At 37.7% G+C, this 21,998-nt stretch overlaps 1 protein-coding gene across 6 annotated transcripts in view; it reads right to left on the bottom strand.

Moving 5' to 3' along the window:
- Window positions 1–21,998, bottom strand: part of MAP3K9 (mitogen-activated protein kinase kinase kinase 9) — a 61,227-nt gene that overhangs the window by 22,594 nt on the left and 16,635 nt on the right. For 5 of the 6 annotated variants that reach the window (XR_003960750.4, XM_030274418.4, XM_072930071.1 and 2 more), the window contains exons 3-4: window positions 10,696–10,876; window positions 3,335–3,483 (exon numbers count right to left, since the gene is read on the bottom strand). Coding sequence is in view for 5 of the 6 variants with exons in the window: in XM_030274418.4 (XP_030130278.2) it covers window positions 3,335–3,483; window positions 10,696–10,876 (330 nt within the window). In the remaining variant the exon portion in view is untranslated. The remainder of the gene's footprint in view (window positions 1–3,334; window positions 3,484–10,695; window positions 10,877–21,998) is intronic. The other variant, XM_072930073.1, reaches the window with a different exon arrangement.

Below are 21,998 nucleotides of genomic sequence, written 5' to 3'. Positions count from 1 at the left end.
GATCCCCAGTGGCTAAGACTGGCATACACACTACCTGTGTTATCCCAGCTTTCCCACTGCCCACTTGCACTGACTATTGTCAAGTATGGAATTAATGCTTTCATGTTTGTACAATATCCAACAACACTTAAAATCTTGATCTAACTACCTAGGTCTCTAGGTTCTATTGCAATAATATGTCAAGTAAAACAAAGATTTATTAATTTTACAGAAGTGTACACCCCAAAGCATTTTTTTAAAATAACAAATCATTTCCTTTAATATTTTGCTTTAAGATGCATATATGTGTTCACAGAGTGGAAATACTATGCAAGGTTCTTGCACATACTTATTTTATAATAGTTACACTGCAGAGTTAATAGCCATACTGCAGGAGGATATCTATCAGGGTTTTTCCTGATGCCAAAATCTAATACTGAGCTGAGTAATTATGAATCTTTTCTCAGAATGGAAAACCTCTCCTGCAAAGCAAATTTGGCATAACTTGTGTGAAAATAAGAGATTCAAGTAAATAATGACATCAAATGGTGCATCTCAAGTTCTCCTGTTTTTACAGGTCCTTTTTTATTATTTGAGAGAAAATTAATCAGTCATTTTTCTTTTGCTTTTAGGAGAAACCACAGATGTGAACAAGTTTTTTTCATTTACAATCTAATGCAATTATTCAATTGCAGCTAGAGCTCCAACTACAGAGCTCTAAAAACATAGAACTGAAAGTAGCCATCTTACCACATAAAGCAGCTCAATGAGTACAAAAGGCAATGTTTTACAGTGATGGGAATTGAATGCAGAAAACAGAAACAGAAAACAGTATGAAGTAACCCCCAATCCATTACATACAACCCCCTAAATCATTACATCAAAACATTTGATTTAACAACACTTTTGAATAGGAAATTTGCACTCATTCATTCTTCCTTCCCCCTCATTTCTACACCAGCAAAAAAAAAATCACTTTCTTATTCTATGTTGTCCTGTAACAGCACTTACACAGGCTCTTGTTCAGCAAGTGTCCTTATTCTCTTTAGTAATGCTTGATGCCTGCACGCCAAAATTCCACAACAACCAAACACAAAAACTTCACATTCACATGTATGTGTGAGGAATACTGCTTTTCTGCACGAACGGAAGTAACTAACACCTGGGTGTCCCTCATCATACAGCATTGCTCCACATGGTCACTGAACTTAAGACAAGCATTACTGAAGCACAAGACAAGAGTTATAAAAATGTTCTAACAGTTTTCTAGCCTTGAAGTCAGAAAAAAGGTAACATTCTTAAAAATATTAGGTCATGTCCTAAAAGACTTTCATTTGTCAGTTTTGTGGACTGAAGTACATCAAGGGGCAGGTGTAATTAAAAATAAAAATCACATCACAAGATCTGTGCAACAGCCAAGGCTTGGTTCCGCAATTCTTTCCTTTGAATTTAGCCTTACTGAGATTTTGCATTTGCAAGTTCTGTTTTCAAAACTTTGGATATCAACAGGTTCCATCCTGGAACACATTTGTATTTATTTGTATTTATTTCTTTGATCAAAATAGAGAACTGAAGATGTTAAAGAGTGCTCTGATGATCCCCTGCTGCTTGCCAATTAGTAGCAATGGGTGTTACAGCTGGACTGTCAGTGCCATAATCCATCTCTTTACCTCAGGTTTTAAGCACAGCAAAGCAAACATGACCCAAAGTAAAACAAAATGCTGCAGCCAGCCAAATGCATGAATGAGTGAACAGGATAACTAGCAGGTGGCCCGTGGCTTTTATTTTCCCAGGTCTGGATCAGCCATTATTTGCACTAATGAGGACAGTTGTAACATATAACTCTTCTGCGAAGAGCCAAAGTTCAGCTTTGTTGTCTCAGTGAAGACCACCATGGCAGTAAATCAAAAGTGAAAGCAACATTAGAGGAAGAAGAGTTCACCCGAGAAGGGAAACAGCCTGTTTGGAAAACAGCTTTGGTGAAGGGGCAGAAAGTAATTGGGTTCTTTTGTTCTCATCTTCCCCCTGCACACAGAGAAGCCAAGTGTTCCAAAGCCACGTGGGTGCTCAGCCCTGTGCTGCTGGGTTGAGGCACTGGCCATATGCCTCTGCCTAATTTCCCAATAGAGGGCATGATTATTAAATCCTCACTTATAGTTAAGAAATCCAGGAAAGCATGTCAAAATAAACTACCTGGCACAACACTGAGCTGGTAGTTTCATCAACTCTTTCAGATGCAGTTTCTCATTTCACACTGCCTCCAAGCTACTGTACCTGCAACTCTACTGTTTATTATCCAGTAGGATATTTCTTTTATAGCAGCACATATATGAAATTTTTTACCTTAAATTAACTGAAGATTGTAACCTAAAGAAAACACCAGAGAAAGGCAAAAGTATTCCAAAAGCAGGGAAAAAAAATCCATCAGAAACATTTTCTTCATAATTCATATTCCTTTCCTGAGGCTAAAAGCACCACCAGAGGCCACAGAGTACCAGTTCTATGTTGAGACCCATTCTTTGCTCACCAAGACTATAAACCAAGTTTAATTTCTCTTTATGTCTGTTTTCCTTTCTGCCAGATAGGTATAAAAATGTTTATTACATATAAACACCTAGAAATCCTTGGGAAAGGGGAAACTGAGAAAAATACTGAAGGTAAGGAAGAGAGAGAGGGCAGGAGAGAGGAAGGGAGAAAGAGAGGGAGAAACAACTGAAGCTTGGGGGACATGAAAGTAGTTTCAATGGCCAGCAGACCAGGTCACGTAAGTGCACCCGAAAATTACCTCACACAATCCTTTTTAATAACTACATCAGCCCTGATGACTAACTCCTGTTTTTCTTTCACCTCTCTGTAGCCCACCTTGGGCATGAACTACCTCCAAAGTAGAAAATCACATCATTCTGACTGAAAGTATGGGTTCTTTTGGAATGTCAAAGCCACATTTAATACCTCTCCCTGAAGTGTCAGTAGGATAAAGATTCATTTCAAACCAATCTGATACTATGAGCAAGATGTTTGAGCTATGAATTTTAAAACAAGTTAGACTTCAAACAAGACCTAAACATGTGAAATTTTGGTGTTGGTGAGTCCTCACTAATAGAAAACTAAGAGATAACAGCAATAGCCCCGTTTTCCTATAAAGCCAGTTGATAAAAAAAGTCTTTCATTATTCTGGTAGTAGACTCGCTGTCACAGGACACTAACAGCCAGGCCTGGCTCCCACAATAACCTACACCACTGAATAAAGCCACTGGAGAAATCTGTGCTCTTAGGTAACAAAACCAACACAAAGAGGCCATGCTCAACAGCACTCTAGAAACAGCACAAACCACACGCACCACAGCTGGCTTACCTTCCATGAGTTTGGCAAAAGGCTCAGGACACGTGGAAGGGATTGGAAGGGCAAGCTTATTCATAGCAACACCATATGCTACTGCAAGACCATCAATTCCTCGGAATGGTACTTCTCCTGTCAGCAGCTCCCAAAGCAGCACACCATAACTATTGGGAAGGAAACAAAAAAGACAATAGGTGTTTGACTTTAATACAGTCTTTGTTAAGCAACAAGGTACCTGAACCTGGGAGTTTAGTATAATAAAGAAATTGCAGTTTGCAGGACAAGTTTATCATGAATGCCAAGCTGGTGATCTGCCCTATTTTACCTGCTTTTTTAAATCAGTCTGAAATAAGATCATATTTTCACCTTTTAGGCAAAATAATTTTCTCTCTGAAACTGGGAACAATCTGAAAACCATAAATCTTCTCATTTAGTTTCCAAACAGAATCTCTCAAAGCGCCCAAAAATATGAGGAAGGTTGTTTGGTGGCTTGTGATTTCTAAAAACAAATGAAAAATACTTCTTTAGAATTAACTTGTCATCTTAAGATATTCTACAAAATACTACCCATGAAGTCATGGAAATAGTTCCAGGATTATTCTCTCCCAAAGTATATGATGAAAAACAACATCAGAATATTTTTTCTGCTTCTAGGAAACTCAAAACAGAAACTGCTTCTTCATACTTGGTGACCTGACAGTTTTTTCTTCCATTGATCTCTTACTCTCTTCTGAATCCATTTACCGTCCATTATATTCTGTGGTAGTGAACTCCACAGATTTAATGATGCATTGCCAAAAAATACTTCCGTCTATTTGTTTTGAGCTTGTCACTTGGTAATTTCACCGGCTTCCCTGTAGCTCTTTCAATACAAGAAAGATTAAACATATGTTCCCTATTAGCTCCTTCCATGCTGTCCATGATTTCACAGGCTCCCATACATCCTGCCTAAATCATCATCTTTCCAGACCCCCAAATCCTAATCTAGCTAAATCCTAATCTAGTTACTATCCTGAACAGAAGCGATTTCTTATCTTTCATTGATTTTGACATCTTCTGTTGGAATGAGCAAAATCACAAAGTTTTAAAGATATGGGGAGAGGCACAGATGGTATTGCTTGTTTTCTTTCTTTCCTTCCTACTAAATTTTCATTTGCCAGTTATCTTTCTCACTCTTTACAAAATAAGCTAAATTATCCATAGTAGCTCCAATGTGTTTTTACTGAATCACATAGTAAAATTTAGAACCCATAAATTGTACACATGAGATTCCCCCATGGGTACTACTTTGACTTTATTACCATCTATTTTATCATTCATTATAGTGAAACTTTTCCTCATCTCTCTGCAGTACATTACTTTTTCTTATCTTGAATAACTTGGTATCATCAACCATGCTACCTCTAACTGTGTATTGCTTTTTCAAATCACTTATCATCGTGTTGAATTTCCCACCAAGAAAACTGATTTATTTTTTAAGTAAGAATTTATGAAATGATGGGAAAAATACTTTCCCTCTTTTCCCACATAAATTTATTTTATTTAAAAGCTTATGATGAAGGATTTTGCTTAAATTCTTTATAAATCCAAATATAGTATAAGCAACCTCACCACTTATCCACATATTCAGTATCTCCTCCAAGCATTTTTACTTTTCACAGGGTATTACATTTTCTTCTACAAAAGCTAACTCTTCCCCAGATATGCTCACATGTCCACCAGCTCCCTGCTCTTTAGTGCTGTTTCTACCATTGAGAAGAATTCAAGATCATACTTGCTAATCCTCAGGAAGCTCTTTTAAGACCTGCCACCATGTCTGCTGTCTTCCATTTCTCTGGTACTACACCAGCTTTAAGCAAGAGATTACACAACATAACTACTAACTCAGCTGACTCTCATGTTCTTGTAGACATCTTGGGTGTTACTGTGAATCTCAGGAATTGTAACTGCTCATTTAATCAGTCAGTTCTAACACCTTAGTGAATTTGACTTCAGTAAGATATGTCTTCCAGGCTTGACTCCCTTAAAGAGAAATTTTCAGCTTAAAATGCCTCTGTTCTATTCTGGCAGACACAAGCCACTGAAGTTTTTTTCTGATATAGCCTTATCTTCTTTGCACTCCCACCTTTTGCCCACCTCTGGGCTGTTATGCTCTCCTGCAGGGTTCTCACCTGTGCTGCATTTGAAAGCAAGGGATTTGGTTTTATGCTTTAAGAAGACTCTCTTCAAAACCCTTTTATCTTCTTTGTTTTATGTTCAACTTGAAAGAGCTCAAGTCAATGCATAATCTTCCTCATTTGGATACAGACTGAGATTTAAAAAATAAGCCTTTCAGTAGTCTTTTCTACACTGTCTTCCTCATTCTGTTGAAGGATTTCCTATACATTTACTCAGAGCTTTAACAGTGTCCTTAAAAGATATCCTGCTGCATGTTCTGCTTTTGTTGTTTTTACACAAAATTCCCACTTTTGTCAATAATCTTGTGATTAAACACTACTGTAATGGACTAATCTTTCTCAATTGTGCTTGCAAAGATACAAAATCTAAATATACATATATTTGGACCATGTCATAGTATACCACCTTGAAGGCCTCCTAAGCACAACTGAAGACCAAATTAAAAATTGCTTCTCTTCTGACAATCTCCTTAAATAGCTGCTCCATTAAAGAGTTAAAATATAAATATAATATAAAGCTAAAACATTAAGCTTTTGTTTCAAAGCAACAGTTTCCCTATCCTTTGGGAGTACATTATCACAAACTGTACTCTTGTGATCTCCCTTCCACCCCATCACATCTTTAACATTCACTGTAACTGCTGCTACTTTAGTTGGACACCTTTAACAGTACTTTTCCTGCTTAGATAAAGGATTTTAGTAACTAAAAGTCCAACCTTTGCTGTAACACAGCTATTTTATTTTATTAAGCAGAATATAATATTTTTTGACCTACACAATCTTTTGCTTTTTTCTTATGTAATTCACACTCTTGATATTATAATTTATCATTTCATATTGTCTTGAGAGCATTATTTGAAAAAAAAAATAAACTAGAGTCTAAGGAGTTCCCATTTTCTTCTTGGCCTTCTAGGATTTATAAAACACTCAAAGAAAATGAAAACTGAACTGAATGTATATTTGAACTGCCTAAATCTGATTGATCATTCATGTTATTTTTCAGTTTGGATATCACTGTTGATAGTAAAAGGTAATAAAATCTACCAAAGAGCTGTAATATTACCCTAACACTAATATTGGATAAAGCACTACTGATGTGCTCAAAGCACTTCTTCTGAAGGGTAATTTTAAAAGGAAAAAGGAATAGACAGATTGGTGTTTCTTCTAATGTGACACTAGAAGTGTACATTGCAGGAAAGGTCACTTTGCTTCTGACAAAACTCAATGCCACTATACTTACAGCTCACTGCTGAGAATACTGCTTCCACAGAACTGGGGAATACTGCTTTGTGGTACTTGAATGATAATCCCAAGTGAATAAACACCAAGAGAGGTGCTGAACAGAGTTTTTTCCTATTAACTCTCAAGCAGAAGATTGGGAAGTACAAAGGAAAAAGCCAGATCAGAAGACTTAAACAAAAAAAAAGTCATAGAAAGAAAGAAACAAGGGGCTCTATACATTCTCAGTGGGGAGAAAGAAAAAGTGATCAAGCTCATTTATTTTTCCGGCACCTAGTAGTAATTTTTGGACTTTAATTATGAAATTAACCATGTGACACAACCCATGCATCCAAGTCAACTGACACTTGTGTGAATAATTAACCATCTTTCAGTGATCCAGTAATCCCTTAAGCCATTTAACATCAGGTTCAATCCTACTCACTGGATTTTCAGGGCAAGGGAGGCTGGAGGTCTGTGGGATTTCACATGTGATTTTGCCACCTCCCTTGTTAGTCTGTGAACTTTTAAAAAACAAGTAATTTTTATCTCAATGGTACTGTTCCATAGCATATGTACCATAGACTTCTCTTACCCATTTCCCCAGGTTCAACACTTTCCATGAGGAAGTAATTATCAGCCCAACAAAGAGATCCCAGTTCCAACAACAATTAGAACATGACTTTCATTATGAAAAAAGCCCCCCAAACTTCATTACATTTTTATGCCTATTAACAGCTGGCATTTTGCATGTTAATGAACTGACAGTTCCATAGATGATCTTTCTTTCCCATTTCACAACAATCAGTATCATGTTCTTCTCCCAGATGAGTTTCTCCTAATATTGCTAGTCAACATTTATCTGCCAGGTACTGAAGTCTTGACAGTGCTTCATTACACACAGAAAACTACAGAAGCCTACGAGTGCTCAGTTGTGGGTGGAAGTGCTTCACCAACACTTGATTAAAACAAAATATTCTAATGAATGAGTTTCTACACCCAGCACTGAATGCCTGAAACTTCTTGATCTGCTAATCTGATGGTTTAATCTCGAGTTGGTATTCCATTCCTAAATGGAAATTAAATTCCCAATTATTTCACTGGTCTCAGAATAGATACAGCTTAAAAACATCTAAATTAAGGAACATAGGAGAAGCCAGATTAAGGTTGTTGTATTGTGCCTTTATATTCCACACACCGATAGTACTGACAATATGACTGTCTTTTAAGCAGTAAAAAATTAAGTGTACAGCAAACAAGAAATATATTTAAACAGCCAAATGACAAAAAAAAAATTATTTATATGCCTACTAACATTAGTGTACAGTACTGGATGAGCTGCAATATCCAAGCTTCAACTTTACCCCTGTAAACCCAAAGCAAATACAAACATGTAACAGATTTACAGGAAGGGACTTATTTAAATAAAATTGTAGTTTCACCATACTCTGTGCAATATAAGCACAAGTCTTCTACTGTATATCTAGAGCCTATGGGTACAGCACAGCAAAATTCACAGCAAAAAGTTTTCACTAGCAAGATTTACTAAGTACTGGTACTATAAACAAGCTTCACAGTGGCCCAGACCCTGGTGATAAGTACCATGTGTGGCCATTCCTTACTCTTTCTAAGTACTTTGCCAACCCTACTCCAGAGTAAACAGATGGAGCTTTTTAAATGGAGCTTGAAACATGTTTTGAAAAGATGAAGCAGTCAGTTATGATAAGACTGACTCAGGAAATTTCAGTCCTAGCATGCATCTTCTTCACCTGTTTATGCAGCAAGAACACAAGCAGAACAAGATTCTTGTTTAAAAGCTGGGCAACAGTTTAGCCAGCAGTATTACTCGAATAAGCTTTAAAGAAAAGGTGTTGAAATAAAAGGGTTCGCAAACATTAGAGACAATTCTGTTGATGCTGCACTGACTAACTGGAAGGCTGTCAGGCAAAAAAACCCCTATGACTCCAGTGATTAACCAAGTGGTTGAACTGGACAAGAGGAGGAGCAAGTCTAATAGGATAAAAAAGTTCATCCTGTTAAGAATTTCAGGTTGCATCCTTGGGTGGGGACAGGAATTATTACACAAGTCCATGACCGCTTTTGTAAAATCTAGGGCTTACAGTCATTGACAAACTAGTAGTGATTGCACTGGCAAGCATTTGTCCTCTGCATACATGTTCTTTTCAGCTTGTTTAACTATGAATAGAGGTTTTAGCCACCAGAAGGAAAAAGCTTATTCAGAGACAGTACATAAGTTCCCTTAATGGTGATGACTGTTTAAGGGAGAGTATTGTGAGGAACTCAACCTCTTTTCAAGGGAAGACCGGTAACTATAACAAGAGAAAGTGATGAAGGAATCTTAAAAGTAGAATAAAGTATTCTGAAAAATAAACATATAATTTCAGTTATTTACAGTCCTTAAGTCCTGAAGTGACTCACAGTCCTTAAATCAATGATCAAACTGGTACTTTTGCATGGGCATAGAGGCATTTCATGAAAATCACCAAGCGACTGAAAAATTCTTAACTTTTTAAAGATTACTTCATACTGGTACAGAAAATCTACTGATCTGTTCATTGCATGCCTGGATTACTAAAGTTACAATTACAGGAAAACTGTTCCCCCTTTTCCTTAGTTTACCCTTAAAGGCCCTTCCTGGCACTGTTTCAGGAAACAGCAAGTTTAGGTTTGAGGTTGACAAGCTGTGTACAAACCAGTATCATCATCATATGCACAGAAAAGGTGCACAGCCTCAAGATTTTAATTTCTGCCAGACTTCACTCCAAATAAAAGCCAGGTTCTTGCTCACTCTGTCTCAGATTAGCTACAGAGGCTACCATATTTAATTACAGAGTCAGAATTTTATCCATGCTATTAGAGTGCAAAATGGAAGTTCACAGACTTATCACAAGGCAACACAATATCTATTCAGCAAAACTGGACAAGGAAAATTAAAATCCCCCACCATTTGGCTGCCATAACAGCCACACATCTACTAGCTGGGCTATTTCTTTATCCTGATGGATTTTACAGCATGCACGCACTTGTGGAGGAGCATTAGTGGCTAGCAACAGAATCTTACTGCTATGAAGACAAAGATCCTGACATTTCAACACCTTTTCCTCCACAAGAAAAACAAAATTCTCTCTATTTTATCTTTTTCAGACATTCAGTACTAATTCTAAGTCATCCAGCATCCAGAAAAGCCACTGTCCTGGAGCTATTTACTGAATTCTGTATTTACCAATCCACTTAACAGTGGTATCCAAACTCAATTTCTGGAAGTATATGGGTCAACCCTTACACTCCTCCCCACCAAATGAGCTCATTCACAAAAATTCCAGTGCATGAATGAACAGGACAATATAAACATGCAAGTTACTATTTATTGATTACATACTCAGATGGACCCAGATAAGAGATCTATTATCCTATCTAGAAGACTAGAAGGGTGAAAATAATTAGTAAAATTATTATGAAAAGGAAAAACATAGTATTGGGATCGAAACAGGATGGGGAATTCAATTAAGTACATTGTGTTTGTATATACATACATTAGGGACAGATTACTACCAAAACAAAATATTTCAAAATTATCTTGTATGTAAAACAGTATAAAAATAAAGTACTTCTCAGATTGTATTATGGCCTTTGATTATGTCAGTCAATAGCCAAATAAACCCAAAATGTTTGGTTTAGATAAAACAGAGGGGATTTGGATTATGAATCTCAAAATAATCTGAACGAAAACTTATAGAACAACAAATATTTAGAGGCATGCAGTAGCTAGCCCACCACTTATTTTCTACAGTAACAATAAGTCTGAGATAAGTCTGACACATGGAAAACTGATGGATAAAGTTTTCTTAAGATCTGAGTTTTAATATTTGTTTCACCATTACTCATTCTTATACATAAAAGAGACTTCCTGGCAGGTCTAGTTACCCTTTAGTATCCAGTCACTTAATACCAAATCAATACCTCCAAACATCGCTGCCTTTGGAGAACATGGAAGAGCGGATGACCTCAGGAGCCATCCAGGCATATGTCCCAGCTGCGCTCATTTTGGTAGTTTTATGCCACTCCCTGGCCAAGCCGAAATCCGTGATCTTCAACATCTTGTTGCTCAGATCTCCATTTTCCACCTTTTCGAGTATCAGTACTGGAGAAAAGAGGGGGGGTTGGGAATAAAACGTATGCAGAGTAAAGCTAGTATTTATGCAAAAAAAGATTTTCCTGGAGATCCCCCAGATTTTAAGATTTTCCCTGGCTTTTCATTATTCAAACATACCATACCCTATTACAGGTTATTTCAGGCTGATTCCTTCATCTGACAGCTGAACAGTTCTCTAGCAAAGAACTTCATATTTAACCAAAGTATCAAGTCCCAGAGAAGAAATATGTAATAACATAATTATTTAATATAGTGCCTAGTGTCATTCTGTATAATGTTCTGCTAAAAGGAAGTGAACCACTGTAACTTCTAGAAATCCAGATAAGGGAAGACATTTCCTAATTAATCCTCTCTCAGCAAGCCAGTAATAGCATCATTTTCTTGAACTGCTTAGAGGACTTTTTTTTTGTAAATCCAAATACACACATAGGCTGGATATACCCTTCATGTAAATATGTTAGGAGTAGAAGCTCTATGCATTTTTTTTTTTTAAGTCATTATTGAAAAAATGTATTTTTGATTGGTAATAACATGCCCAATTCCAGAAGGCATACAGACCCCCACAGACTCCCTCCCCCATCATTAATTAACTACTTTTTTTCTGCCCTGTTTCAGTGACAAAGGAGTCCATAGCCAAGAACATTAAAAACTGTGTTTTTAATGTTGTGATGGAATGCTGTGATAGAAGACATATTCCTCTGTAGCTGGAAAGTTGTACTGTAACACCACTGAGTTTAAACCAGAGCCCACAAGTATCCACTCTGCTTTAGCAGCATCTCATTATCCTTTCTTTATCTTAGTGCAAAGTGACCACACGAGTCACACCAGCAATGCAACATAAAGCAACAGAATATGAAGGCTTCCATAAACTTCCATAACTAATGGAACCATAAGCCTCTGAAATGTTTTTAAGTCACTTCGTAAAGCACCACAGAGAAAAAAAAAATTGTATTAGTATTATTCCAAAGACTTCATATCAAAAATCACCAAGTCAGTTACACACCATCACTATACAGCTACTCTGTTTTTAATGCCATTACAGACACTACAGACATAGGTTCTTAGAAAACACGAGGATGTTTCTTTCTTTTTCTATGGATGCATCAACTGCAAAAAAAAAAAAAAACCAAAAAAAAAAAAAAACCAAAAAAACCCCAAACAAACAAAAGAAACCCCATAACCTCCATGATCAAACAATTGTGGATCATAGCAAAACCTATAAAAGGCAAATGTGCTGCAAAAATTAAAGAAAATAATCTTCAGGACCATTTTCAGCAGTCCATGAAAAGACTCAAGTATTAGCCTCAAGCTAACACAGCTTGCTTTTTTTTTTTTTTGAGTGGGGCAGTATCATTCTTTCTAATAATTAAAATGGGGGTTCCCACCAGATAAAACCCCAAAGTGTTATTTGAATCCTTCTACATCATAAGTAACACACATTTAAAATGTTTAAATAATGCTTTTACTTCAATGATAAGGAAATTGTCTGTTCTTTGAAAATTTAAAAAAACCCTTTTACGAGACTTCAGAATTGACAAAATACTACTTCAAAGATTGTTGTGGGACAACTTAAGGTGCAAAGAAATTAAACCTATGGTTAAGCTCCTGGTTATTGCTTCTTTTGCAAAATTTCTGACATGACTGAATGCTCCATTTTCCTAATCACAGAGAAAAGAGACTGAGGCTTAGAGTTACTCTTCTTTTCATGTTGGCAAAAGCAAATTCATTTTTAGAGCAATACTTCAGTGCAGAGCAGAACCACCACAAGAAACCAAGGTAGACAAGGTTCCTTCCTTTGGTCCTCTTCTTCAAATGAAGTCCAACTTTTTTACTTCTTTCTAGCAGATGAAGTGCTAAAAGAAATTGCTAGCAAGTCACTCATTGATTGCAGGGTGAAAAGCTTCCTAGAATGTACATGGTGTTTCTTTTTCTAGCTTGTACCCATTCTGCGTAAAGAACTGGCAGAATAACAAAATGTAATTTTAAATTTAAATGCAGTAATTTAGAGATGTACAGTGATGTTGTAAAGTTAAAGTAAAACTTTGAGGCAATAACTATGGGTTTAGGGGGTCTTGGGATTTTTTTGCCTCCCTCCATAATCACAATGAGGAACAATCAAATTTATTGGTCATAGACGGCATTCTGTCTGAATGACGTCAATAGTAGGACAGAGCACCATATTCAGAACTGAGACATACTTTGTACATACCTTCCTGGTAAGAGGTTACTTAAATCTTATTACCTTGATTTGTGTTAAGTTATAACACAATAATTACCCCTTACACAGTTCTTTTGTATCTAGAACTTGTTCTTTTGTCAGATGCACGGTAGTAAGAAAAATTACCATGACAAAAGACCACAGAGAAGGACAACAAAACAGACGGATTTATTGCAAGTCTTTGATTCCTTAGTACATCCTTAGCTCCTGGTCTGTTTCCTTGTAATAACTGCTTGGAATAGTAATCTTGCAATCCAAACTTTTAAAAATTAATTTTAAGAATGGCATCTCTTTTTGCATCTTTCAGTTCTCTTTATTGTGTTATTTGGTATAAACAGGCTCACTTGTAACTGCTATAGTCTCCCTCGCCCATCTGTCAGATTTTCAAACCAAAAGCCTTGACTCTCCCCTCTTGTTTTTGCCTGAATTTCAATGAAGAACTTGTAAATAGGTGAAATATTAATTCATTTCTGTCTCCTCCTTAAAAAAAAAAAAAAAAAAAAACCAAAAAACTTTTATGGAGAACACATAGGAGGTTGCTGGGACACTGCATATGCATTTTGCTTATGCTAATCAAGATGGTCTCATTTGCTTCCGAGTTTTACCTACAATCAGTTATTATACCTTGTTGAATACTCTCAGTGCAAGTCCTCTTCTGCAAGTACTACTACTGCAGTTTTATTAGTCCATGACAAAACAAACAAGATAGATGAAACATGAACAAGCAACATGCTCTCTACACTGACAGAGTTAATGCACTTTTCCCTATTTTAACAGATTTGATCACTCAGGACTGAGATAACAGTGGCCAGATGATCAACATTTGGCATAACTGCATTGAGTTAGCATGGCCAGGTTCTGGTATGGGTAGAAGATGCTAGAAGCTTTCCCCATGTCCAACAGAGCCAATCCCTGGAGGCTCCAAGACATATGTGCCACTGGCCAAGGGTGAGCCAATATGAAGTGATGGTAACACCTTTGTGACATATCTCAGAAGAAGAATAAAAAAAACTTATCATGCAGATGTGATCATCAAGAGAAGAGTGGAGAGAGAATATGTGAGAGGAACAAGTCTGGAGGCACCAAATGTCAGTTGGAGCTGAGCTTTCTCTGCAGTCTGTGGAGGACCACATGGATGCAGAGATCCACCTGTATCACATGGAGGAGACCCATGTCAGAGCAGATGGATGCCTGAGGAGGCTGTGACCCTGTGGGAGGCTCATAGTGGAACAGACTCCTGGCAGGGACCTGCAGATCTGTGTAAAGGTTTCCTGGCAAGACTTGTGACTGCATGGGGGACTGATGTTGGAGCAGGCTGTGCCTGAAGGAGTGATCCCCATGAGGGAAGAGCGACCCATGTTGCAGCAGTTTGTGGAGTTGTTGCCTGTGGGATAGACTCATGCTGGAGAAGCCCATAGAGAACTGTCTCCTGTGGGAGGGACCCCACACCAGAGCTGTAGCAGGACTCCTCCCTCTGAGCAGCAGCAAGGAACAATGTGTGACAAACCGAGCATAGCCCCCATTCCCTGTCTCTCTGTGCTGATGGGGAGAGGAAATACAGCTGGGAAGGAGGAAAGGTTGGGGTTTTTTTTAAAGTGCTCTTTTACTTCTCATTATCTTACTCTGAGTTTTTTACTAAGAAGTTCAATTGATATTTCTAACTCGAGTCTGGTTTTGCCCATAATGTTATTTGATGAGTGATCTATCCTGGTCCTTATCACAACTCATGAACCCTTCATTATATTTTCTCTCCCCCAAGCAGGTGCAGAGGGGAATAACAGAGGTGCTTTGGTGGGTGCCTGGAATCCAGCCAGCATCAACCTACTACACAACCAAAACAAGTTCATGTACAGATATAGAGCACTTACATCAAAACACAGCTAATATACCAAGGAAGTAAATCTCAATCTTGTCTCCTGATTTTAAAGATCTGCAAGTGATACAGAGGTTTAAAATAGGTAGAAAATTGAACAAAAAATCTTTCATGTTCCCAGCCTTCAAAAGAGAGACTGTTTGGCAGCAAAGACACTGGACCTAGTCTGCAAGCAACCAGGGAAGAACAAGATCCAAACCAGCAGGAACATGAACGTGTATCAGCTTGTTAGAGGTGGATCAGTCTTTCCCTGTTTCAGCAAGGCCCATGCAAGAAATCTCTTCCTGCGTGCATGCATAGAGCCAGTCAAATTGCAGATTAAGGTCTGCTTTGTACTAGTAGCTCCTCTTCTTCCTCTGTGGCACAGGCTAAAAGCTGATCTTAAGTAGCATGGTAGGAGCCAACCAGCAGTGTGCAAAGGTGACTGGTGAAGCAAATCAGGGATTACAAGCACATTCAGACAGCTTTCACCATCCAATTGCTACAGAAAAACAATATAGGAAATCACCATGTTCACTGCATACTGTGCAAGTGCAAAGGAAAGCACAGTGGCTTAAAGTAACATTCATATGGTTAGCAACCTTCAGTGAAGTGTACCATGCATGTGTGTCCTTACAGGAGTAATAATACATTACTGTTCTAGTATGTTTCCATTTAATCCTAGAAAATTTAGAACTTGTTCTCCAGAAAATAAGCATTTGACAATGAGAAATTAATTACAGCTCACAGAAATTCTATCCTGCAAGACAGCTCTTCAATATCTCCATGTGTCCCAGTGTAGAATGAATATGATCTAATTTGCTTTGGTACCTCTTCACAAGACCTTCCTTAGATCACGCAGTCATCCAGATACATATGATTTAGGTGTGTAATTTCAACCACTCAGAGTATACCAAGAACTTGATTACCACATGGACTTTCAAGAGTCATTACTGACCCTTGATTTGACTCCACTGTTTTATCCCTTGAGAGCCAAGCAGACTGCAAGTGCTAAAAGACAACAGTCAATCAAAGCACGTTAGAGAGCTGAGACAGAAAGTTAGAAATTAAATACTGAGCCTCCTCTTATCTAGGTTATGATGAGACAGTCATTTTTCTTTGAAATGAAAATGTTTACTGAGCTTCCTCCATATTCTTCAAGAACATCTTTGGTGCCCTACAAGAATCATGAAGTTATTTTCCTATCAGACTCTTGTGAAAAATTTTCTGATTTGTCATCATTATATTTTCAGTACTTTTTGATAGAGGTTTCCATCTATGTGATGCTTTGGCTTCTGCTCTGGCCAAAACAAGTTGCAGTAATAAAGAGGAAAGGCAACACTGCATGGCATGCCAGTTTCAATCAGTAGAAAGAATGACAGGGTGTTAACTCTGTCAATGCTGATACCATTTAAAGATGGTTTCTTAGTATGGAAGTGGAAGAACAGACGATGTACTCAGAATCCTCTTATGCTTGTCTGTGATTTGGACTAGCAGCTTTTCTAGCAGAGTTGAAAGCAATGGAAACCAACTTCTTGAGGTCAGGTGAAGCCAATTTACCAATTCTGTATGTACATTAATAGCTAGCAGGCTTTCCACACACTCCAATGTCAATCTTAAGCCTGTGAAAGCATCCAGATTCTAGTGATAACCTATCTCAAAGTTTTTGGTTCTCAGGTTCATGAGCCATTGCTGTATATCAGTAGCTTCAAGAAGAATGAGGCTTCCTCTTCTAGAGCCAGAGCCAACTTAGATGCTTTTGTTACTTAAACAAAGATTTGTACTGAAAACATCACAGGAACAGATCCACTGAAGTACAACTGACACAATGTTATCTGACACTGAGTCAGCTCTTCCTCCCGTTCCACCAAATTCTACATTATTATGCTTTACTAGAAAGACAAAAAACATCTGCCTTAGTATTCAAAACAATACAAAAACCAACTTGGTTAAGATTTCTAAAATGCCATCATATCCTTCAGCCTTCATGTAGTTCCTACTGCTGGATCTTCAGTTCTGCATCATCATCACAAGTCACTATGGAGATAGATACCTTTCAGAAGGAGAAATCGCTGCAGGAAAAATATTGACACCTGCAGCTTCAAAATTTTGTTATTAAAGACATTGTGTATGGTACCAAAATCACTGGCTAGTTCTAAATGGCAAAACAGAGGACCAAATTTGTGCATACTAGAGGACCAAATGATCAAATGAATTCTGAAGGAATACAAACTGAAGATACAAAAATTAACAGTTTAAATGATAGCCAAGTTACAACTCTGTCATAAATTAGCAGATAAAACTACAGAAGGATTGCCCTGGAGGCAAATAATAAACATTTATATGGAGATGAAATTCTGCCTTGCATGCTTGCAACAGATGCACACCTGCCACAGCATCACATGTTCAAAAGGTGAATGTCTTCTCCCTCCTGTTCTCCCCCATCTGTAGCTGTGGATTACTACAGTGGAAACTGGCCTACATAAAACCAACTCACAGCATCTCTGAAGGCAGTCTTCCCAGGCTCCAAAGAGTCAGAGAAAAGACAAAGCCTCTCCAGAAGCAGATATCTAATTCAGACATTTACACATGTCTGAATTACCCTCTACAAGAGCCTGTCATAACTAGAGGCACATCTGTCCTAAGTGCTTACTCAAGCCACATAAATCTCTCTGGTATAAACAAGCTATTTCAATTACATAAGTTCCCCTACACCCAAGATGTTAGAGAGACATCTGACAAAAGCCAATTTACTTATCATTGCAAAATTACCTCAGTGGTCTAAAATGTCTAAAATTAAGTAGTCAGAAATATGTTGTTCTATTAGTATGACAGCTAATGTAAGCCAAACTGGTACTACTGTAAAATAAGTCTTAAGTAAAACTGTCCTTTTGTCCACAAAGGCACCTGAAGGTCATCTCTCATTGCATCTTGCACCATTCACCTTTAATAATCACTGAATCAGTTGAAAAGTCAATGGTGAACATCACTGACAAACACCCAAAGCCTCAATGCAAGAAAGATGTCACTCCAGATATTATACAGCTGTGTTTTCTCTACTCATGTATCTACCAGAAAGACTTAAGAGCAGATATAAAGATACACCAAAATAAACTAAAGATAGGGGTATAAAGATGTGTAACATTTAAGGTGCATAGAGCCATATATTCTTTGATCTACTTGTACCTATGTTTTAAAACACCTGAAGAGATTGGGCTACTTCTTAGCCACTACATTAGGAACTTTAAAACTACTCAGCAAATTTTGTTTTGAGAATATTTTGAATTTTGCGATAGTGTTGCAATGCAAATGACTGCACTGTTGATATACTCTTCTTCCTGCTTAACCCAGCTTATTAGTATTACAGTGCTTTGCCTCTTTCCAATTATGCTAGAAGCTCTAAGTCTAAATCTCTTTCCGCCTGCCAGAATATATACATTTGTATCCCTTTCCTTTAATTTTATTCTTCTTAAACCCATCTACTCCCTTCTAAACATGCTCCTCTATCCTACACAAACAGAAAAACCATCTGCAGCAAACCTTTCCATCCAATCACTATAACAAATATAAGGAATCTTTACTTAGGTTTCAAGTTGGTCACTACGAAATGTCAGTCATACGCCTCCTATTTTTAATTCAATGCTATACTACCTCTAGTATGCACAAAAAAAGATAGTCTAAAGAGGTAGATTGCTTTCAGCAAGGAAAATTTTTCACAAGGTAAATTAAGAAAAAAAATTTGGCAATGAAATTAAAAGCTGCTGTTTTAATTCTCTTTTCTGCTCACATCACACCATCAAAACAAGAAAATGTATTATAACCTCCTTTCACAAACAGATACTCCCCTTGGAAGGTGGTAACACTGTCAGATTTTTGCTTGTTTCTTTTGAAATGGTTATTTTAGTTTCCAAATGCACTTTTGAACAGTTTGGACAGCATTCTTAGCATCCAGTGGGCCAAAGCAATGGGGAACAGCTAGTAAGGAAAAATAAACACCTAAACATATTCTGATCCAGTTGATAGCAACATCAAAGAACTGGTAGAAAATGGCTCCTCATCTGTCAACACTAAGTTTCAAGGCAGCAAAATATGGTCATAATTGCCTTTTTCTCGTTTCTGAGCCTAGAGAAAGGATTAGGTTAATCTGCATGGTTTAGTGCTGAAGAGAATACTCCTTTGCCTTGCTTGTGTTACAAGCTGACTCATCACTTCAGAAGCAGAACAACATTCAGGAAGGAACTTCTACAGTGTGAGCTCCCACTTTTATCTATCAAAGTAGAAGAAAGAGGCTGCTGTCTACTGTACAAAATCGTATGAACAGTCAGGCATACCAAAAGCTGGCTTCAGCTTTTTCAACTATTCTGCTGTCATATTCCCGGTTTATTTGACACACCAAGAAAATAAAGAAGTTACACAGTAAAATACTAATAAAGTACTAATAAAAAGTACAAAAAAATAAAGAAGTTCCTGACTTAACAGGCAAAAGTTGATAGCAACAATACCAAGGAAATCAGGATTACCATGCAATACCACCACAAGAGTTAACCACCAAATTGCCCATTGCCCCGGTACTTCATGACAACAGCTCTACCAACAACTTCATGCTCCATTTCCCAGTCCAGAGAATGTGTGTGTGTATTAAGAAATGTGAAAAAATTGAAAAAAATCTACAACAGTCTCTTGTATGGTCCAGCTCATACCAAGTCAATTATCTGTGCATGATGCTACTCAGTAAACCTGGCACACAAGAATAGAAAGCTATTAGCTAATGAATGTCAGGCCTGATGGAAATGGTCACAATAATTAGGTGAAGGAGAAAGAGATAAAGAAATAAGAGCAGGACTGAGTGTAATGAAAACTGAAAGCATACAGAAAGAAATATGTAAGGAAGAAGGTTAGAAGACAAGGAAACCTACTGTGGGGGGAAAGGGGTGGATATAATTGTAACTTGATGGATGATTGCTAGCTTCATACTTAACCTCCATATAACTTCTTCCCAGCAGAGACAATACAGTCAGATTTTAGTGCCAGAGTAACTACTACTCTTTTCATGAAATACAACAGGCAGACCATGAAAAAAATTACTACCTAGTGATAAAGCAACATTAATTAATGTATTTTACTGTTATATTTTTAAGCTTTATCAATTTTTCATAGAGACCTGTACCATTTAATAGTGTTCCTAGCAGGCCAGGGTGGATACCTATGCTTTGAAACAGATTGGGAGAACAAAGTATCAGAAGCTCTTTTGCTACAGATGTAAGAAAAACTGACTATAAAGGCACTCCAAGAAAGCCTGAGTTTATTAAAGGGAGGTCCTGCACCCGGAGACAAAGCAGGTGGTGGATGTCCCAGCTGATGCCCTGCTGCTGGCTATCAAACAGACACAGCACCTGCATGATGTAGAGAAGGCCTGAAACCCTCAAAGGTGCTGGAAATACCTGAACACCTCTAAGTGTCAGTACACTTGAGTAGTTCTAGTTCAGTCTCCACCAACATTAGCACTGCTTTGCTCCCCAGCATTCTACAAATGCAGAAAGCAGTCATATCAAAACAAGCGGAAAATCTCCAGCAAAAGAGCACTCAGCCCGTAAATGTATCCCACTCACACCCATTCCCAGGAGCTGCTACCCATTACTTTGTGTAGTGCTTTTGTCCCCTTAGGGCCACATCAGCTGCTGACACAGGCCAAGAGCTAGATGGCAGCAACAGCAATGGGTGGGAGTGACAACAGAGGAAGGACTATAAAAAAGATAAATGTCATTGCTATTTTACTTGCTGTAGAAATGTTCAATTCTAATATTTAAATAATTAACTAGCTGCACGGACTCTGTGAAGTTTCTTCCCCAGTCTCCCTTTTTATCTGGACTCTAAACAAAGTTTCTGCTTCACTTCCAATGCTTCAGCACATCTATTCTTATTTTGTTAAGATTGAAGAGAGTGAAAAGACCAGTAGTTATGACCTGAAAGGCTGAAACATGGCAAGGGAAGTCAATCTAACATGAAATGACATTATTTCACCTGACTTTTCTCTCCCAGAATAATACCACACTTTTTTACACGGTTAGGTGTTTTGGCAGATCATTCCAGAGCAACTGAAGAACCAATGGACATAACAGCCTAGTACCAGATTTGTTTTCCCATAGGCTTTTGCTCATCTGCTACTGTACCGTCACTATTTCCAACATCACTAAGGTCAGCTGTAAAGAAGGGAACTAATGCTTACCCTGTTGTGGCTGGAATGTGAAAGACCACTGGCTGGAGTACCATTGTGGGTGGGAATACTGGACACATTTTATTTCTTCCTCCATTCTGAAAACAGAACAGTCTACTGTGTCTTTACTGACCAAAACGCAAACTACCAAAAGTGGTCAAATGGTGAATATGCATCAGCCCGTTTACTTCCTCAATTAGATAATTCAGGTACTGTAAAGAGATAGATCAGATACTGAGTCCACAAAATCCCAGGTACAGGAACTTTAATAAAAGAACAAAGCAAAACCTTTATGAAAGCCAACACTGTTTCACTCCAAGATCCTTAAATGCAAAACATGAGCAGGGTTTCAGCTCTAAATAATGCAAGTCATTCCTGTGATATGATTTAAAAGGAATCCAAGCCCATACAGGGAGGTGCTACCATTAAAAGCTCTCTCTGCCACCAATACAGTAGAAGTCTCAAGTGCAAGAGTTGGAAATTGAAACTATTTCCATTTCCAAACAAATCCAAATTCATCCAAGAATTGCTTGACACAAATCTCCCAAGAATGCTAAAAGCTTACTGAAGTCAAAAGTTTGCCAGAGCAGATAAAAGACTGAGTAATATCACAGGATCCAGACTCTGCCACCCACCCACAGCAGAATATGTCCAAAACTGAGCCAATCTGTTACAGGAAACTTTGTTTTGAACAAAGAGTCTTTTCATTCAACCATGTATGTTTTCTAAGGGATGTTTTTCAGACCACAGAATACTTATGCAAGCAAGGAGACCTCTGAAGGAGCTTTATTTTTATTTTAATTTCTTCTCTGACACACATAGACTC

The sequence above is a fragment of the Taeniopygia guttata genome, chromosome 5 (genome assembly GCF_048771995.1).
Source record: "Taeniopygia guttata chromosome 5, bTaeGut7.mat, whole genome shotgun sequence".
In the NCBI taxonomy this organism is placed as follows: domain Eukaryota; kingdom Metazoa; phylum Chordata; class Aves; order Passeriformes; family Estrildidae; genus Taeniopygia; species Taeniopygia guttata.
The sequence above is the reverse complement of the archived record's forward strand: the minus strand, read 5'-3'. Positions and strand labels throughout refer to the sequence as shown.